At 42.7% G+C, this 18,269-nt stretch overlaps 2 protein-coding genes across 2 annotated transcripts; both read left to right on the forward strand.

Annotated features, from left to right (window-relative positions):
* Nucleotides 1–563: 563 nt before the first annotated feature.
* RPL26L1 (ribosomal protein L26 like 1) lies at nt 564–4,844 on the forward strand. The gene is made up of 4 exons (XM_075102427.1): nt 564–668; nt 1,494–1,666; nt 2,394–2,534; nt 4,673–4,844. Exons 2-4 carry the CDS (start codon nt 1,499–1,501, stop codon nt 4,799–4,801), a joined length of 438 nt encoding a protein of 145 aa, XP_074958528.1. The 5' UTR covers nt 564–668; nt 1,494–1,498; the 3' UTR covers nt 4,802–4,844.
* Nucleotides 4,845–6,359: 1,515 nt separating this feature from the next.
* On the forward strand, nt 6,360–17,088 carry ATP6V0E1 (ATPase H+ transporting V0 subunit e1). The gene is made up of 4 exons (XM_075102446.1): nt 6,360–6,548; nt 8,695–8,742; nt 13,933–14,060; nt 16,823–17,088. The coding sequence occupies exons 1-3, from the start codon at nt 6,445–6,447 to the stop codon at nt 14,024–14,026; spliced, it is 246 nt and encodes an 81-aa protein (XP_074958547.1). The 5' UTR covers nt 6,360–6,444; the 3' UTR covers nt 14,027–14,060; nt 16,823–17,088.
* Nucleotides 17,089–18,269: the final 1,181 nt, after the last annotated feature.

An 18,269-nucleotide genomic window follows, 5' to 3' on the forward strand; every position in this document is an offset into this window, starting at 1 on the left:
CCTTTTTTTACTGAGAGGTGAGTGGACAGTGCTTGGACGTTGCCGGGTTTGGCTTTAGTCACTGTGCCATTTGGTATACAAAATAACCTGGGTCTTGTTCCCCCCTTCCTTTAATTTCCGTTTAGTCTTGCCTCACTGAGTGTTTAGAAATAAGTGGCTGAGACAATTATTAAATATTAAATAGTAAAGGGTTACACACATCGAATTTGTATACTATATATCTGCACCATTTTAAGAAACCAATTCCTTTTAACTTCCGGTATTGCTTACTGCCCTTGGTGTCTGCTGTACAACATCTTCATGAAGGAGGAGATCCTACCCGCTTCCAATTAGCCTCCAGTACAGTTGGATAACTCAGATTTCCAGAAGTGACAGGGTGGTGCTGGAGGCTCCTTACTCTGCTTAAAAGATGGGTAAAGGCACTGGGAAAGGTGTTTGTCCGGCGCTGAGCCTGCTGCCGGGGGGATGAGGATGAAGGTGATGGTGCCCGGGCGGTGCCGGGAGAAGATGACGACGGTGCCCCTGCGCACCTGTGGCCGCCGGCCGCCAGGGGGCGCAGGTGGTCCTCGCGCCGCGCGCAGGGTCTCGCGCGATCGCGGAGCCGCTTGGGGGAGCGGAAGCGGCTGACGCTCCTCTTTCCGGGCGGCGGTGGCGGCGGCGGCAGCGGGGTAAGGGTGCCGCGGACGCGCCGTCTCCATCCGCCGCCATCCTGCGCGGGGCGGCCGCGCGCTGTGCCCCGCTGGCCGCGGCGGGGCCGGGCCCCCGCGGCGTACCCGGCCGGGCCTGCTCGGGCGGCGGCGGCGGGGCGGGAAGGGGCTCCGGCGCCCCGGGCCCGGCGGGTGCCGCTGGCGCGGGAGGGGGCTGCTCAGTGCCCGGGGGGGGCTCGCCGGCCCCGGGGCGGGTACGCTGCTGGTGTTGTGGGCCCGCGCTCGGGTGCGCCTTTGGGAGCTCAGGCTCCCTTGGTCCCTTGGTTAGTAATGCCTCAGGCAGTCTAAGGTGGTCCGGTTTGCAGCGTGCCCTGGCTTGCCGTACGGCCCGGGCTAGCGTGCGCAGGAGGTGCAAGCGCGTAGTGCTTGAAGTTTGCAGAGTTGAGCAGAAGCTTCGCTTCATGGACCTGCCTTTGTCACTAAGCAGCATGAGTTTGCAGTCTCTGGGAGTCAAACACGCATGTTTGCTTTATAAATGAAGGCAGTGTACGCCACAGTGCAAAATTTAGACTAGTCAGTCAGGTGTCCTGAGAACAGAAAGTTTTGGATTAGGAAGGATGGTCTGATGTGCCTCTGTGTAGCACATCTGTCAATCACAGGGTCATTGTTAATCAAGGAAGAGGCTTAAACCTTATTTGAAGTGCAGTGCGTAAGGGTATATGAACGGGGGTTGGGGTTAAAAATAAATTGCTTTTTTTGTGTCCTAGTGTACTTTGCATGGGTAGGTGATAAAGCACAGTGTGTATGAGTTACAAGCATCTGTCAAACTTGTTTTTCTTTATGCAGCCAAAATGAAGTTCAATCCATTTGTGACCTCAGACCGCAGCAAGAACCGCAAACGACACTTCAATGCGCCTTCTCACATCCGAAGAAAAATAATGTCCTCCCCGCTCTCCAAGGAGTTGCGGCAGAAATACAACGTCCGCTCTATGCCCATTCGAAAGGATGATGAAGTCCAGGTAGCTGCGCTGTCTGTCTTTTAAGTTGTACTGTCACACATGAGCTTCTATCTGTTCCCATGTGTAGCCTGTGCAGAAGGGACGGGCTAGACAAGTTCAAATTGATGATGGAGCTTTGCCATGAGTCTTTCAGAAATAATACAAGTTAAGGCAGTCACAGACTTGGTCCGTCAAAAGTTTCTGGAGATCACATCAGTGACAAGGAAAATACAAGGAACACAAGTGTGCTGGCAGCTTTGCTGTGCTTTAGTTACGTGCATCGGTTATCATGCTGGATTAAAGGCTTTTAACAATAAAGCACAAAAAGAATTGTTTCTCTTTTTAATACAGAATATTTTCTATCTGCGATATTTTTGAGAGATCAGTTTAGAAATGAATCCAGGTTAAAGGCTTTTTTTATATAAAATGCAATGATGGGTGAAGAACTAAGACCAAAAACTGCTGAGGTTGACTGTTGGCTTTCTGGTTGAAAAGATACAGAGTTACTTCATTAGGGTTTACTGCAGAGAAAATGAGGGGAAAGTACACTTCTGATCCATTATATTTTCCATTTTAGGGATTGCTGAAATTGCCCAGTAATTGATATCTTTGTGGCATGTGTATACAAAGAGCAGAGTTGGGATTTCAGCCTGTGCAGTTGGGATAATTAGTGTTTCTTGAGATCCGGCAATTGCTTAAGGCGTGGTTTCAAAGTATGGGGCGGTGTGCTTCTTCTGCTGTCCTTTAGGTTGTCCGGGGTCACTACAAAGGACAGCAGATCGGCAAGGTGGTCCAGGTGTACAGAAAAAAATACGTCATCTACATTGAACGTGTTCAGCGTGAGAAGGCTAATGGCACAACAGTCCACGTGGGGATCCATCCCAGCAAGGTACAGTGCTTGAAGTGAGACCTGAAATGCAGGTGGAGACCCTGCTGGCAAATGAAGACTCTGCTGCTGGCATGAGTAGAACCGTGTTATGGCAAATGGAGTGTTGGATCGAGATAGTACAGTGTTGGGGGGTAATGAACAAGGAGGTGTTACGGTGTCATGGTATTAGAGGAGCAACAGTTGAAACCAAGAACTTCTCGATGTTTCTAGGGCTTATTTGGTGGAGAAGCTGCTGGAGACTTTACTGCTGTTTTGAAGAGCTTAGTGTTTTTAAAGCACAAAATAGATGGCTTAGAACAATCCTTTGTCTTTGCTATGTGGCATTTGCACTGGTTAAGGAGGTGTTAGAAATGTTTAGAGGCATGCTCAGGATCGTGAGTTGTTCTTGGGGACTACCATGAACTAAGTTCTTCTGATTATGGTTTTAGCCTGAAGTGATTTACAATATTTAGGGTTCATGAAAACCAGGCAAAGCCTGTTCAGATCATAACAGGAAAACATTTCAAACTAAACAGAACAACTAGCCAAAACCTGGTTTGAAGCAGATTAAATTAGTCTGCTTCAGCCTTGCCATGTGGGCATGTATACTGAAGCGTTGGTGGAAGAAATCCAGTTGTAACAGGTTTTCTTGGTATGTTCAGCAGAGGGAGGGCAGAATTATTCCAAAACAACATAATGACTTGTGTGCAGTAATAACATTTGATGGACAAGGTGACATTGAGATGGAGCCAGTGCACATGCTGCTTGTGTGGTAAATAGCAGTGAAAGAAATTGAATTTTGTGTTGGGCCTTTATTTCTGTGAAAGTTTTCTCTAATTGGGAATCAGACCTTGCTAAAGCTTTGCGTAAAGATTCTGGTTGTTAATGCAAAAGGAATGGAAGAATGTGGAGTTTGTTGCAGACTTGCAGTGGGGTGGATGAACAGTTTCTACCACTCTTAGGCAAAGAGGTAGGAATTAATTACAATTAGGAGAGAGCTAAATGCACAATCATAGAATCATTAAGGTTGGAAAACACCTCTAGGATCATTGAGTCCAACCGTCAGCACAACACTACCATGCCTCCTAAACCATGCCCTGAAGTGCCACATCTACACGTCTTTTAAATACCGTCTTTTAAATACCTCCAGGGATGGCAACTCTACCACCACCTCTCTGGGCAGCCTCTTCCAATGGAACTGAGGAGGAGTGTGCAGCCCTGCTGCAGTCGCTATGGCTTTTCTGTGGATTTCTATGGATTTGACTGGCAGTTGTATTTTTAAAGGACTCCTTTTAGTAATACCAACACGTCAGGTTCAGGGGGCACAAAGAGCACTGAAGCCTCTCTAGGGGCTGAAAATCAGAGCTTCAGTTTGCTGTTGCTTTGTTAGAAATATCACTAAGGCTGCGGCAGAAAATGGTCTGTGCAATTTACCTTTTATGTGTCCATGTTGGTAATACTTGATACTTGCCTGGCCACTTCACAGCTGTTCAATAGCAGCTGTGTTCTTGAAAGTGTCTTTGTATGAGTCACTGCGGTGCATGAACTTTACTGTTGCCTGTAGTTTAGCCGGACGCATTGGCTATTCCAAATGGTACAGCAGCGATGTGGTAGTGGCCTGTGGCAGCAGCACGGTTTTCTAGTGTTGCAAAACTTAGGTGATATTGTTTAAAACATTGAGAAATAGTGATCCAATATAGAATCATAAAAGAATTAAGGTTGGAAAAGACCTCCAAGATCATAAAGTCCAACTGTCATTACTTGCTTTCGTGGTGGTGGGATCAGCTATGTGCTGTGTTTCAGATGGATGTAGTATCCATTGTGTTTGAGCAGCCTAATGGAAATTAGATTTACTTAAGAATAATTATTTTATTATGTAGATAAATAGAAGTTTGGCTGCTCTTCAGTTTGTGAAAGGGTTTTGGTTGTGCATCGGAGCAACAGTCCATATACTCTGATCCCTGACCGTGCCTGGGAAAATTGTGAAATACAGAGGCAAGTTGGTACCTCAGTTCTACTCAGACCAAGTGAGATAGTCCATGGAAATAACACTTGTGTGCCAGAGCTGATCTTCTTGGGCTGTGCTACAGCATCGCAGTTCTGTCAGGTTGCTGTACTTCAATGCTGAAGAGACGCTAAATTCTTTTTCCTTTCTCTAGGTGGTGATCACTAGGCTAAAACTGGACAAAGATCGCAAAAAGATCTTGGAGCGTAAAGCAAAATCTCGCCAGGTTGGCAAGGAGAAGGGCAAATACAAGGAAGAAACAATCGAAAAGATGCAAGAATAGGTGGTTTCCTATTTGACACCATTAAAGAATTGCTAAAATTAAACCTACTGTTGCGTCCTCTCCTTTAGAAAGTCTTGATATGGAGCATCTGGTTAGGTTTAAATATATTCATTCTCATGTTTTCATGTTGGCTATGTAAAAATACTTCTGCTAAATTAAAAAGCGGTTTGAAGCGCTTACTTTTAAGAAAACTAAAGACTTTTTCCCCATAAAGTAATGTTTCAACCAACGTTAGAGAGTAGTGCAATCCTGAGAAGATGCATCTAATAACCATTGTACTTCTGTCTCTTCCACTGATCTTTAACACTTACTTAGATGTGCTTGTGGTTTTAAATGAACATGTTAATTCTGTGCACTGTGTATATGTCTCAGGGTCTTAGATTAATGCTATAGCTTGAAGACTAGGGGGGTTTACCTCAGCTCATGAGGTAGAGCTGTCTGGTTTGAAAAGGGTAGCAATGAAGTCTCAGTACTGTTGCTAACACTGTTCTGGATGAACTTTTCTACAAGAGGAAATTAGCTTTTTAGTGCTTTATACATTATTGAGAGCCGCTGCAGTGTGGTGAAAACCGTCCTGCAATTAAGTGAATTTCCCAGCTCAGTGGATGGCCCTCTAAGTGCTGATAGAGAATGGAAAGAAATTCAGCTCCTGTCTGAACAGCACTGTGGTCTGGAAAAGGGGATGCTGAGAATGAAGGAAAATTGCATCGGTGCTTTTGAAGTTACTTATAGGCATTAATATGAAGGCTGCTTTAGGAGGCAGGCTTTGAATGTCACTTCTTTTATTAGGAGGCAGGTTCAGAGGTTCTGCCCCTCGCAGTTCATGCATGCATGTACGCTGCTTAATAAGATTTTTCTTCACCTTGAGTCAATGTACTGAGAAAGCCCTTTGGGTTCCATTTCACTGTGTTCCAGGGACCTTTTCAGCTGTTGAGCTGATGCAGAAGCACGGTGCGCTTTCCTGCGGGAGCCCTCTCCATCTTTTCAGTTTGAGGGGTTCAAAACTAGCCTGTACACTGACAGGAGCTCCGCCTGTACCCCGAAAGCCTCTTTCTTCCCCCTGTTCCTCAGCAATGCCAGGGTCAATCTGTGAGGTGGAAGCTGGGCTCCTGCTGCGAGCCCCACACCGAGATAGGGTCACAAAGGTTGGAAGACACAGGCTGATCAAGTCCAACCACCAACCCAACACCTCCAGGCCTCCTAAACCATGCCCTGAAGTGCCATGTCTACATGTGTTTTGAACACCCCCAGGGACGGTGACTCCCCCACCTCTCTGGACACCCTGTTCCAGTGCTGACCACTCTGTCACTGAAGACATTTTTCGTAATACCCAATCTAAACCTCCCCTGGCGCAGCTTGAGGCCATTTCCTCTCGCCCTATCGCCGGTGACCTGGGAGAAGAGATCGACCCCCGCCTCGCTACAGCGCCCTCTCAGGTACCCGTGGGCAGCAGCCCCCGCCAGCGGCAGCACGGGGGGGCGTGGCCAAGCGCTCGCGCCCGTGCGCCGCCGCTCTCCGGGCTCCAGGGACGTGGCAGTCGCTGATTGGCGGAGGGGGCGGGGCGGGGCGCTGCGGCCGCCGTGAAGAAGGGGCGGGGCGCGGCGGCTGGGAGCCTGCAGCTTCGCTCCGCCGCCAGCCCGGCCATGGCGTACGGTGGCCTGACTGTGCCTATCATCGTCATGAGCGTTTTCTGGGGGGTGGTCGGCGGCGTCCTGCCGTGGCTCATACCCAAGGGGCCGAACCGCGGGTGAGTGACCGGGGGACGGCTGGGTGCCCCTTCCCTTCCCCTCGGGCGTGGGGCGGGTGAGGCGGCCTCCGTGGCGGCGAGCCCGGTACTCCGCAGCGGCCTGGCAGAGGCGCGCCGTGTCCTTGCGGGCCCGCCGGGCAGCAGCGGCGGCGGCCTCGCGGCTCCAGCACCCCCGAGCTCCCCCTTTCCCGCCGCCGAGGCCCGGCCCGGCCCGCTGCCTCCGGCTGCAGTGGCCCCGCGGGCTCCCCGCCGCGCCAGGGGACCCGGGACCGCCGAGGTCCGGCCGGTGCGGGAGGCCAGAGCAAACGCCCGGGAGGCCTCTGGGCGCGGGGCCGGAGCCGGGAGTGGTGTCTTTTTCCGAAATAATCCGCCACGGTTGTGAGTTTTCCCCTCAAGCCCTGCAAACGCCTGTGTACACACTGTCCCGTGGCAGGGGGATCTGCTGATAAGTTAGATGGTGTCTGAGCAATAACTTCCCTTTTCTTCTCTTACTCGACCTCTTCTAACTAATTCCACCATCCTCTAGTTTCACGCTGGGTGAGACTGAAAAAGTTGCTGTAGTAGATCTTCGTTGTGTGCTTAAATGCTATGCTAGGGGCCTTGTAGCTGTGGTGGCCTGAGGACAAAGGCAGGGCATCTAAGCAGAAGTGTTTTTCCTGCAGTGATCGTGGCTGCTCAGATGAAAAAGTAGACAAGTTTTTGTCTTTCTCTTTTCCCTAGGAGATAATGACTTCTTAATCTCTCTTCCTCTCTCTGCTATCTCCTCTACTCCGCAGGTACCAACTGTGTTTTTTTCTTAGTTGTTTATCAAAACTTGGAGGAATTTTCCTCAAGTTCTATTTAGCTCTGATATTTGCTGCCTCAATTTCAAACCCAAAGCATGTTTTGTGCCTGAAGATTTGCCTGTCCTCAGAAATACCTTGGAAATATGTCTTCCAGGCATGACCTTAAAGTATGTGGGTCACCAACAGATGTTCTGTCGTCATTCCAAAATGTGATTGTTTAACAAACACGACTAGAGCACTGCTGTGTCCTGGTTCTTTAGCATGTCTCTAGTAACAATATGTAGTCTGTTAACTTCTCATCTTCTTAAAACAAAAAAACTCCACCCAAAGCCTGTTTCTGAATAGAATTGTTCTTTTTCTAACAAAACTCAGTGTAAGCTTTAACTGACCTAAGAAATCACATTGCATAGGTTGAAATGCCCCTTTGGTGTTTTAACTCCCAAACAATGACTCTGGGGTTCCCTGGAAAGGAGGGTTTCCTGAAGCTTAATACAGGCTATATTAGCTTTGTATCATTTGTTTGAAAGTCGACAAAATAGGTGTGGATCGACAGATGAAAAGTATTGAATGTTATCCATGTCACAAAAGGGTTAGAAGTTACTGACCTAGCATGAGTTTTTATTACTTTTTTTTTTTTTGGGGGGGGGGGGGGGGAATACAGAGGGAAATGAAAAACAAACAAAAAAACCCTTCACTTTGCTACTAAGTTCCATGAGCTGCATAGATCACTCATTTCCTTTCCTCCCATTTCAAAATCATGTGTGTATTCCTGCAGTTTTACCATTTTCAGTTTTAAGAGCTGCTTGGTTCTTGCTTCTTTTCAGCGTAACTATGGTTTCTGACACGTTCTTCCCTCAGCAAGAAAGGAAAAATCTTATCCTACAGATAATTTCAGATATTTTATTTTGTATTCAATTTGCAAAACCCTCATTCATTATATAAAATAAAAAATATATATTTTGATGCAAAATCCTGCTTACAGAAGATTTCAGTAAATGGAGAAAATGTTTATTGTATACCGTTAACATTAAAACATCCAGCTTTGGTAGTTTAATAACTGGGTAGAAGTGACTGTGAAATGGAGCAAGGACACTGACTGCATAAGATTTTGCTCCTCTTTGGCATGATTTTTGTTAAATACAGCTGTGTACTTTGCGAGAGCTGTGTCGGTTCTTCTGCAGTCTCAGCTGTGCTTCTGCAGCTTACTCAGCTGGAAGAAGTCAGAACATTCATGTTGAGTCACCTTCCATATGATCAAAGTTGAACTTGTTCTTGTTTGTTGGGGTTTTTTCCCCCTGATGTATCTTGTGGTCATTCATAACATGATGCCTAATCAGCTGTTTCTCTCCTTCCTTTTGCAGTGTTATCAACACAATGCTGGTGACATGTGCTGTTTGCTGCTACCTGTTGTAAGTATAATGTTTTGCCTCTAAATCAAGGTACAGTTCTGAGGTAATCAAAAGCTCATTTTTTTTATATCTTCAGGATATTTAGGAAGAAGCTTTTCAAATGTGTCACAGAGATTTAGACACATGGTATTCTTTGACCGCTCTTAGAATTCTTAATCCTAAAGATCTTCAACCTGCTGAAGAAGACATCTTCCTGTTGGTGGATACTGAATTTAAACAACCTGAATTCCTCTTGTTGTCTTCTGACACATAACTGTTGAGTAGTACTCTGTGTTGACTTGATACTACTTCTTTCCAACTCGGTGGCTTATTTGCTCACAAGTATAACGGCAGCTTTTCAATTTTGGAATTTTTCTGATTCACAGTAGAGCATGACTTTCTGCCTTTTTCATTTTTTTATACCCTTATATTTACTACTGAGGTGATACTAATCTAAACCTACTGATGAGTTTTGCTTTGCTTAGTTTGGTTAAATACATTCTCAAATTCTGGTAGAGCAGTGGGTGGAAAACCTTACACGTAGAGTTTTTTTATTATATGATAAATAATTTTTGAGACAAACTTGCAACGCTTTGATATATTAAGACTGTTTCTTTTTAAATGCACAGTATGTTTTGAGACTGCCTTTCTTCTGTAAGAGAATTAGTGGAAATAACAAAATGACTTGGATAGGAACTCTTCATACCATATTTGGTGTGGGTTTTTTATTGGTTTTTTCTATCTCTGTCTTTTTTTTGTTTCTTTTTAGACTATAGAGACTGATTTTGTCGAAGTGCTCTGCAGAAATAACTTTGAAAAGTGTTGGGAAGAATTTGTTTTGAAGCCCAAATTGGTAAAAAGCTGGTTAGATCATTAGGGTTAACTTGTAATAAAATCATTATTCAGAGTTCCTCTTGTACCTGAGTAGTATTTGTCCTTTTCTGAAGTAGTTAGGCATTATTTATGCTACTCTAAGGAGCTTAACGTGAATATAGAGAGAAATGCATCTCTAACCTCAAGACTCATTCTTCAGAACTGACAGCCAAAAGCCATATTACCAGTGCTGCCCAGGAGGAGCCTTCTTGGTTCCGTGTTGGGTTGGCATGTGGCACAGGCTTATGCAGGTTTGATCTAGTTTAATAATGTGATATTCAGGTTTTATACAGATGAGGCCTTTTGTTTTGTTTTTATTCAGAGTATTTGACATTTGAATTCTTAAATCATTCTTCTGGATAATTGTAAAAGTACAACAAACTTGGTTCTGTGTTTTGCACCTGTGACTTTTTTTTTCAATTAAAGTTTTGCTGAGCAGATATAGAAAATTGAGGCCTTTGTAGTACCAGAAACTTGAATTTGGGATTGAAATGTGGGAATCTCAGTGCTATGAAGGCATCATTGCCTGTGTGTAAAGTATATAGCAGCTCAGTCTCATGGCAGGTCCCAAATACTTATCTAAGAAGGGGAACTGGATGCTCATTTTTACTAGGTTACTGTGTACAGGTTACAGTAAGCTGGGGTTTTGGGGGGGGGGTGTGTGTGGCAGAATTGGTGGTTTGTTTGGGGGGTTTGTGGCCTTTTTTTGTTTTGGTTTGGTTTTTTTAACTTTCAAGTTCTTAAGTTCTTCCTACTCTGTATTTTAGCAGAAATAATGTCCTACTGTTCTAAAAACATTGAAGTTTAGGGTTTGTTTGAAGAAGGACAGCTTCCTGGAAGCCAAGGTCACACAGAATCTGCAGAATCCTCTAGATTATGATGTGGAATGTATTTGTTGTAGAATTTCTTAACTTCGAGTACAGTGACAGTGGTATTTCATGTGTGAGTTTAGTGATTTTTGTACCAAAACAGACCTATTATAAATCTAGTGTATCAACAAGATTTATAATCTGGTTTTGCATGTCCAGTGAGGGAATTCTTTGATCTTCTTGGGGCTCTACCTTGTTTTCTGTATTCGCTTTGGCTTTCTCCAGTTACACTTTGAAAAAAGAGAAGCAGCAAAATCTTACTATGTTTTAAACCAGCAGTAGTACAAAAATTACCTATCTGCTTGCCAGAATACAACAAAAAGCAGGTTTTGCCTCATCAGTCTCTCTCTTTTCAACCTCCTGCCATGAATTCTGTATAAAATCATAGAAAATCATCTGGCCCAACCTTTCTTTCCTCAGTTTTATTCAAATGTATGTACGTTTGTTCTTCCCATATCCTTTCCCTTTTTTGGGGGAAAAGCGTTGAAAAAATTTCAGACCATCATTTCGGTGACTAAAGGAAGAGACTAATTTTTTTGTGCCAATCTTGAAGGAAGCCCAAAAGAATGGTTTCTGAGGATTCTTTGTTGGATATGTTAGGGTTAAAATAACTTGTGTTGTCCCAGGTATGGTCTTCTGTATTTGTGTGTCCTTAGTAGGTGGCTGGTGCTGTTACCTACTTCTTTTTAGAGTTGTATAGAGCTCTGCTAGACCTACTTTCATAGTCATCGAGTTACCTTTCCAGTTGAAAATAGGGAAAACCCAATTTTCTGTCTTCATTAAACACCACTCGATTGACTTGCATCAAACTGAATTTTTTGATTGATTTGCATCAAACTGAATTTGTGCTAACTAAATTTGAAGTCAGTCACACTTAAAGCTGTTTCTTCTGTGTTTAGATTTAACAGTGATTATTTTGAATCACAGATAACCATATTGATCACATGGTGTTAATTTAGTTGTTCTGTGGAAAATTTTTGTATGGGCAATTGCATAATTTGTGTACAGATGATGTACCCAGCAGCCTTTTGAAGGAGAATACACGAGCCTGAGAACCTGATAAAATATAAGGAGTTACTGCTGCAGAGGTTACAGGTTACACCATGTTGTAAGGTACTGTCAAAGTCTAAATCTGTTTTGCTGTTTACAAAGCAGTTCCTGAAACAGTACCATGGTATTCTACTAACAAAGGACAGGGTCCTTGAAAAATGGTATTATTTGCTACTGATTCTAAAAGGATTAAAATATGGTTGCCCAAATTGACATTTAAACAGATAGCAGGACCTTAATTTTTAATATGAAGCATAGACAGATGGCAGTTATGGTAGAAAGACCTTTTAAAAAATCTTTCTGGTAGAACATAAGGGACTTTAATTTCCTTGCCTGAGCTGGGTAATTAACACTAACTGTTGTAAGTGGTATCTGGTACAATTTAAGGACCTGTGGGTGGCTTGAATGCCATACCTGATTTTAGCAACTCTAAAACATTACACGTTGGATACAGAGGCTTGCTTTGTTTTACTTTGAATGCCACGTTTTGTTTTGTGTTGTCATGATAGATTACCGTATAAAGCAGCATTGCTTAAGCGAAATGTGGGAAAAGCTTTTTCGTGGCTTATCTTGAATGCAAGGGAGTAGTAGAGTTCAGTGCCTAACAACTGCTTTAAATTATTAGGCCCTAACAGAGCAGGGAGGAGGAACATACTATTGACCTGTAATGCCATTATGGCTTGGAGCTTGGGTATCCAGCATGGTCCCAACAAATAGCTTTTGAAAACTGTACAGCGCTTGCCTAAAGCATGGCTATACAGATGGGACACGTCAATATTTTGAATGTGCTTCCAGCTCATTTAATTCACAGCCATGCTGGGTCTGAACTCAGGAAGCATGGAGAGGTGAGATATTTGTGCATAGAGTTCCTTCCTTCTGTACAGTGAGAAAGAATAATGTGCTTTAACAGGCTTTTAGTGTTCCTACCCTCCTCCCACTTCTGTTAGTTCAGGATGCTAAAGGCAGATGGTACAGTGCTCTGGTACCCCTTCTATCTCTCTGTTTTTACAAGCTAATTTGCTTTTCCCAAAGTAAATTTGACATAATGGTTAACATGGTTTCAAAATACATTGTTGTCATCGTTTTGGATAGCAAAGCAGAGACATGTCAACGTAAATTTTAATGTATCATCTTGGTGGTGTCTTGCTGATGTTTTAATTGCTTTGTAGAGCCTGTTACATATTTCAAGGCTTGCATGACTGATCGGCTGCTGCAGGCTCAGCATGTTGTTGTAACTGGAGTCCTACTTTATGCAAAACTGAAAGTGGCATTGAAAAGAAATATTAGTAAGTTTTAAGAGGATTGATGTGTTTTCTTTAAGTCTGGCTCACATCTTTTGCCCCTGGCTGTTCTAGCCATTTTACAGCGGACCTGCACTTCATTTGCTGGTCAAAGCGTTGAGGTTTGTGTGGAATTTTCCATGACTGCCTAAGCACTCTGATACATTTGTGGCAGCTCCCGTTACAAAGCTGCTCTGCTTTTTCTCCTCCTTACAAAGCATTCTAGAAATAGCAGACAGATGAGCCAGTGTGTTCACTAGATGTGTTTATATAGTTAGTATTTAACATAGATTTAAATCCATGGAAGCATCATTGCTTTTTCTGAATCTTGTAGCAAATATATCTCTTAACAAAGAGATAAAACAAAGCAAATATATCTCTTAACAGTGGAATATTTTATTTCTGTTTAGCTTTTGTGGATATTTTCCACAAACTACATTCCTCTTGTTCTCAGTCTTGGCTATGGCTTCTGCAGTCTTAGCTCGTGAACTGCTCTGACAAGAGTGCTGTTGCTGATGATCTGGGATTTGTTGTCACATTGGTTTTGTTGTTGTGGCGTTTATTTTTGTGTGTGTGTTCCTGTAGCATTGTACCCTTTTGCTTCAGGTCCCTGTTCCTTGACCTCTGTGCCCGGTTTAAATTCACTTTTGTTCAATCTCTGATGAAAAATACACCATGTCTTGCGAGGGTAGGTTGTCATACACTGAAAACAAGAGCAAATGAAAGAGTAAGATGTTTCTCAGAGGTTTTTGTTTAAAGGATGCTTCAAAGGCACTGAGAAAAGGTCTGTCTCTCAAGTTTCCCTCTTCTAAGGCCACAAATGAGTTTCATTTGTCTCAAAATACTTCCCTGCCAAAGGAAAAGTACAAGAGAAATGCTGCCAGGTGTTCTTGTGATGCTTTAAATTGAACAGAACAATTCATTGTTTCAGTTGTGGGGATGGTTCAGTACCAGATCTTCATTTCTGGTTATCTGGTCTTTGTGTATGAGCTTGAGGAAAAACTTTGATTTGATACTAGAGATCCTGAAAATCGTATTTTCTCCGATAGTATTTGTGCTTTGGACAAGCCTTTCCGTTATCATAAGCTTTGCAATTTGGCTGATGTTCTCTCTTTTGGGTTGGGGGGTTTGTCTTGCAGTTGGCTGATTGCGATTCTGGCTCAACTCAACCCTCTCTTTGGGCCGCAGTTAAGCAATGAAACAATCTGGTACCTTAAATCTCACTGGCCTTAAGGATGTCTGTCCTCTGCTGCAATTTATTGACTAGGTGAGTATCTTTTATATTAATATATTTGGTACGTTAAAGCTTCAGGATAAATTCAGTATAAGCAGTGTGTTCAGAATTGCTAGCTGTTTTGCAGGAGAAACCTATCTTTCTATAAGCTGCAACAAAACATTTTGGATGTTAATCTTGACTGAATACTGTGAAAAGCTTGGGCTGAATTCTTGTACAGTTATTTTTCCTCTGCTTTCATGTCGTGTGATGCTGTGTTCAGTAAACAGGCATTTGTAAGGAGAACAGTATATTTCTTCTTCCTGCAAAAAAATAATTGGACTGGGGTGTCTTTTAGTAGCTAGCATAAGTGGATTTCCTAATGTTTAACAACTGTTAAACCTCTCTTCAAGCCTACTGCCATTTCATCCAAGACCTGTGCTGACTTCCAGAGCAATGTACAGTTGCCCTCATTCATCTGGGAAGTCAGAGTGAGAACTGCAATTAGAATGAGTCTTTATCTCCTGTCAGTATATAGTACTAATGCTGAGCTTACAGATTAATGCCTTTTTTTTTAATTATAGCCTGTGCGCACCTTTCATCATAGATGATCCTGGTGGTTGCTGTCTGGGTAGCACTATCGGAATGCTGCTGTTTCAGTTCTTGGGCATGCTTTCTGACATGACCAGCAAAAATACAAAGTACCATGATGACTTCAGGTTCATCTAGAACGGCAGCATTTGGAGTTGAAGGTTCAGATGAAGGATAGCTGTGGAAAGAAGCACCCGCTATTTTAGTTTTTATGGTGGTAACTGAATAATTAGACATGCTTGGTTTTTACCTGGGGTTTGCTGGTTTTTTTGTCCTTTTAGATTTGACTGCCTACCCCTTTGCTGTTATTACTTTAACTTCTGTTTACAGATGTTCAATAGCAGCAGACAGATGACAGTTGATGTTATAGCTCAGTTAAATGCTGTCTGTAAAGCATCCTGAACACTTACCCTGAAGCAAAGCTCCACTGCTTCAAAGTAGGCTTCATCTGAACTGTGGTGTTGTCAGACTGTGACACGTGTGTCTGTATCTTCTGTTTTAAGCAGCAAGAAGCTAAAGGTAGACTTGGCCCTGGTTCAGGTAGAGGCCTGTAATTAGCTAAGTCAGGCACGCTGAATTGCCTAGGTGCATTTTCACTGCTCATGTGTTAACACATAATTAGTTAGCTATAACAGAGACCAGTCTATTCTGGTAATGGGCATACAGATTCCTGAATTCCATAGGATAACTCAGTTGTCTGGGGTCTGAAATAGAAATGTAGTTAATCTGGACAAGTGGATGCCTTGGGTATAAAAATTGGGTGTCCTTCTGACTGATAAATGATCTGTGTGTTGCGACCAGGAAGGACAAACTGGAGATGAGATACAACTCTTGGACACTAGGTGCCTGCTAAAAGAATCAGGGCTTTTCCACTCCTTTTCAGTGAAGTATTTTCTAGAGAACTGGAGGTAAATTTGTACCAAGGAAGAGAGGGAACTAATGTGTTCTATGATGGCTAGAAAGTTTATGTGAGGAGCTGTCACTTTTAAACTTAATGGAGAGTTTGAGACCTATGTAGCGTATGCTGCTGTGTTATATGAAGCAGTTTGGTTTAACCTTTGATATATCTAATGTCATTGGCCTAATTTTGGAATAAAATGAAGGTTCTTGCCTTTCTTGCTAGAAATATGCTATTACAAGACAAGCTATTCTCCACAATCGTGTTTGAATTACTCTTGTAGTGTTGAGCGAGCTGAGCTGCAAGGAGGTGGCTACGTTTATGAGGCTGCAGTGTGATCAGTCTTCTGCTGTTGTGTGCCTCTGCACTCGGAGCCTGTTGAGTTTCTCAGTAGACAGGAGCTGCGAATCAGACTCCACTTGAAAGAGTTGGGGTGTCTCTCTCTGACACGGCATGGAATCCCATAAATATAGCTACCCTTTCTTGTTTGACCAGTTATTTTTTGGCTTTTAAGATGTGCTTTTCCAGCATTCAAGGTGCACATACTATACTTTTTCTGCCTCCTATTTCTCTTTCAGTTGGGATTTGGATTGATTAGTATGGGCAACACAAAGAGAATGAAATACTAATTCCCAGAATGGAGAGATGTTATTTAAAAATGAGGATAGTCTAAGAAAACCCATTTTACTTGACCAACGGAGCAGGCTGAAAATGCACACAGAAGGCTACTGCAGTCTAGTGAGGCGCTTCTACAGATGCTGACTTGATTGATCTATGCCAAATTACAGACGTTTGGTCTTTCAGTCGGTATCCCTCAAATTCAAGTGATGATGATGTATCAGGTGACTTGTTTATATAATCATGTTAATGGGTTGGATGGCAATATATAAGAACATGCAAGCTTGTGTATCTGTGGTAAATATGGGCTGTAGCATCTTTTCAGCAAGGTGATCTAATGCTGCCTTTTCTCCTTAATTTTGTCAAACTGCAGTCTGTGTTCTCAGACCGGGAACTTTGTTCATGCAAGTGCAAGAAAGTCTAGCATCCAGATGACTGGATGCTGTTACAGCATTGAAAACCTTGTAGTAAAATAGTTGTTCTACCAGCTTATAACTAAGTCTACTTGAAGTAACTTGGAAATGAAACTGCTAAGAAAGCAAGAAAGTAAGAGATTATTCTTGAAGCTCCATATAGATGAATTATCTACAGTTCTCGACTATTTCTCAGTGCACTTGTGAAATGGAAATAGTTGTGGTTAACAACCAGATCTTCAATTAGTAAATTATCTCTATGGAAAGGAATAATTAAGTTGCCTCTTGCTTTGCAGGTAAAGAAGAGATCTCCCCCAGGAGGAAAACTCCACTGACCCAAAGATGCCCTTAACATAGTTGGTTGGATACTAAGCCTGCATTAATGCCTTAAACTTTCTGTTGCTCTTCAAATGGCTTGTTCAAAGCCCTGTATTTTTTCTTCCTACTATACCATTTAACAGTGTGCCTAATGCAATTTATACTCATCTTTGGTACTGTAAATTTTTGTCTGTTAACTTCAGATGTGATGAAAATTTATAAAGTTTTTGTTTCATACTGTGAACTTTCCTGTTCATTTTACTCACTCTGTGGGAACACTGTATATGTCTTATAGGTCTTGGGTTGTCTGTTGCTGTGCTGTTCACTCCTGTTCTCTTTGCGCTTGAAAAAAATGTGTGCAATGAAACCGTATGAGGAGAGGAGAAACAGTGGTGCCACATGTTGATGGCATTTATTTTTTTAAATTGGTTGTATTGGGAAATTTGGTCTTAAATTTCTCATACCTGGAAATAAAACTAATCCTCTGCTTTATACAAAATGTTCTTGTGCCATGTTTAACTGTTATGATGTGCTTTTCTGTGGTGTTAATCAGACAATAGTTAGCCAGAGTTGAGCTGAGGAAACTTATATGATGTGGACAAACTGCAGTAAAATCATATGATATATAAAGTCAATCAAGTGATGAGATGAGCACGCTTGCTGCCTCTATCAGGACCTCTCAGGTGGTTCTAAAATAGGACTAAGTCTGTGATCTAAAATTGCTGAAAGGTCTGCAGGAAAAATTGAATGCTTAGCCCAAGAGCTGCTTCTCCATGAACTTCCCATTGTCTGATACTAGGGACTCAGTAGCAGAGATAACATGACTAGTTTGAATAGTAATTTTGATAGGAGATTAATTTACTCCCTGGCCTTTTCAGAGGATACATGTAGTAACAAGCGATTTGAATTGAACAGAAAACACAGCAGTTTTTTCATACTGACTTGACGCTTGCACATGGAATTGCAGACCTGATAAAGCATGTGACAATGTAGGCCAGAGATGAAAGATTGCTGAGGCTCCTCAATGTCAGCTGAGTCCGTGGGCTTGGGAATGAGTCTAGTAAGCTATTTGCTAAGGAATAGCATTAAAGGATATAAATACTGCTGCATGCGCCGGAGTCTTCATGTATACTTTCTTACCTCCTTATATCATGTCCAGATAAATTGGTTATTCCTCGGTGTGTTTTATTGTTACACACAAGGATATAATGGATCAGGGTTTTTTTTTTCCCTTTTGGATAGCACTGTTAACCTGTTCAGTGGGATAGTACTCATTACTATATGGGAAATTCTGAGATCCTGACAAAATGCTGTAACTCATGACAAAAAACTGGACTGTATGAATTGTAAAAGAAACAAGTATGCCCATTATTACCAATAAGCATAGCAACTGTTGGGACTGGAATAGTGGATTTTTTACATTAC

The sequence above is a fragment of the Phalacrocorax aristotelis genome, chromosome 8, assembly GCF_949628215.1.
Source record: "Phalacrocorax aristotelis chromosome 8, bGulAri2.1, whole genome shotgun sequence".
Lineage (NCBI taxonomy): Eukaryota > Metazoa > Chordata > Aves > Suliformes > Phalacrocoracidae > Phalacrocorax > Phalacrocorax aristotelis.

Bases quoted from the DNA above. Each gene is read 5' to 3' on its own strand.
- RPL26L1 (XM_075102427.1), top strand. From the start codon at position 1,499: ATGAAGTTCAATCCATTTGTGACCTCAGACCGCAGCAAGAACCGCAAA. The intron at 1,667-2,393 runs GTAGCTGCGCTG...GCTGTCCTTTAG, and splicing joins GAAAGGATGATGAAGTCCAG to GTTGTCCGGGGTCACTACAA. The intron at 2,535-4,672 runs GTACAGTGCTTG...TCCTTTCTCTAG, and splicing joins TGGGGATCCATCCCAGCAAG to GTGGTGATCACTAGGCTAAA.
- ATP6V0E1 (XM_075102446.1), top strand. From the start codon at position 6,445: ATGGCGTACGGTGGCCTGACTGTGCCTATCATCGTCATGAGCGTTTTC. The intron at 6,549-8,694 runs GTGAGTGACCGG...TTCCTTTTGCAG, and splicing joins CCCAAGGGGCCGAACCGCGG to TGTTATCAACACAATGCTGG. The intron at 8,743-13,932 runs GTAAGTATAATG...TTTGTCTTGCAG, and splicing joins GCTGTTTGCTGCTACCTGTT to TTGGCTGATTGCGATTCTGG.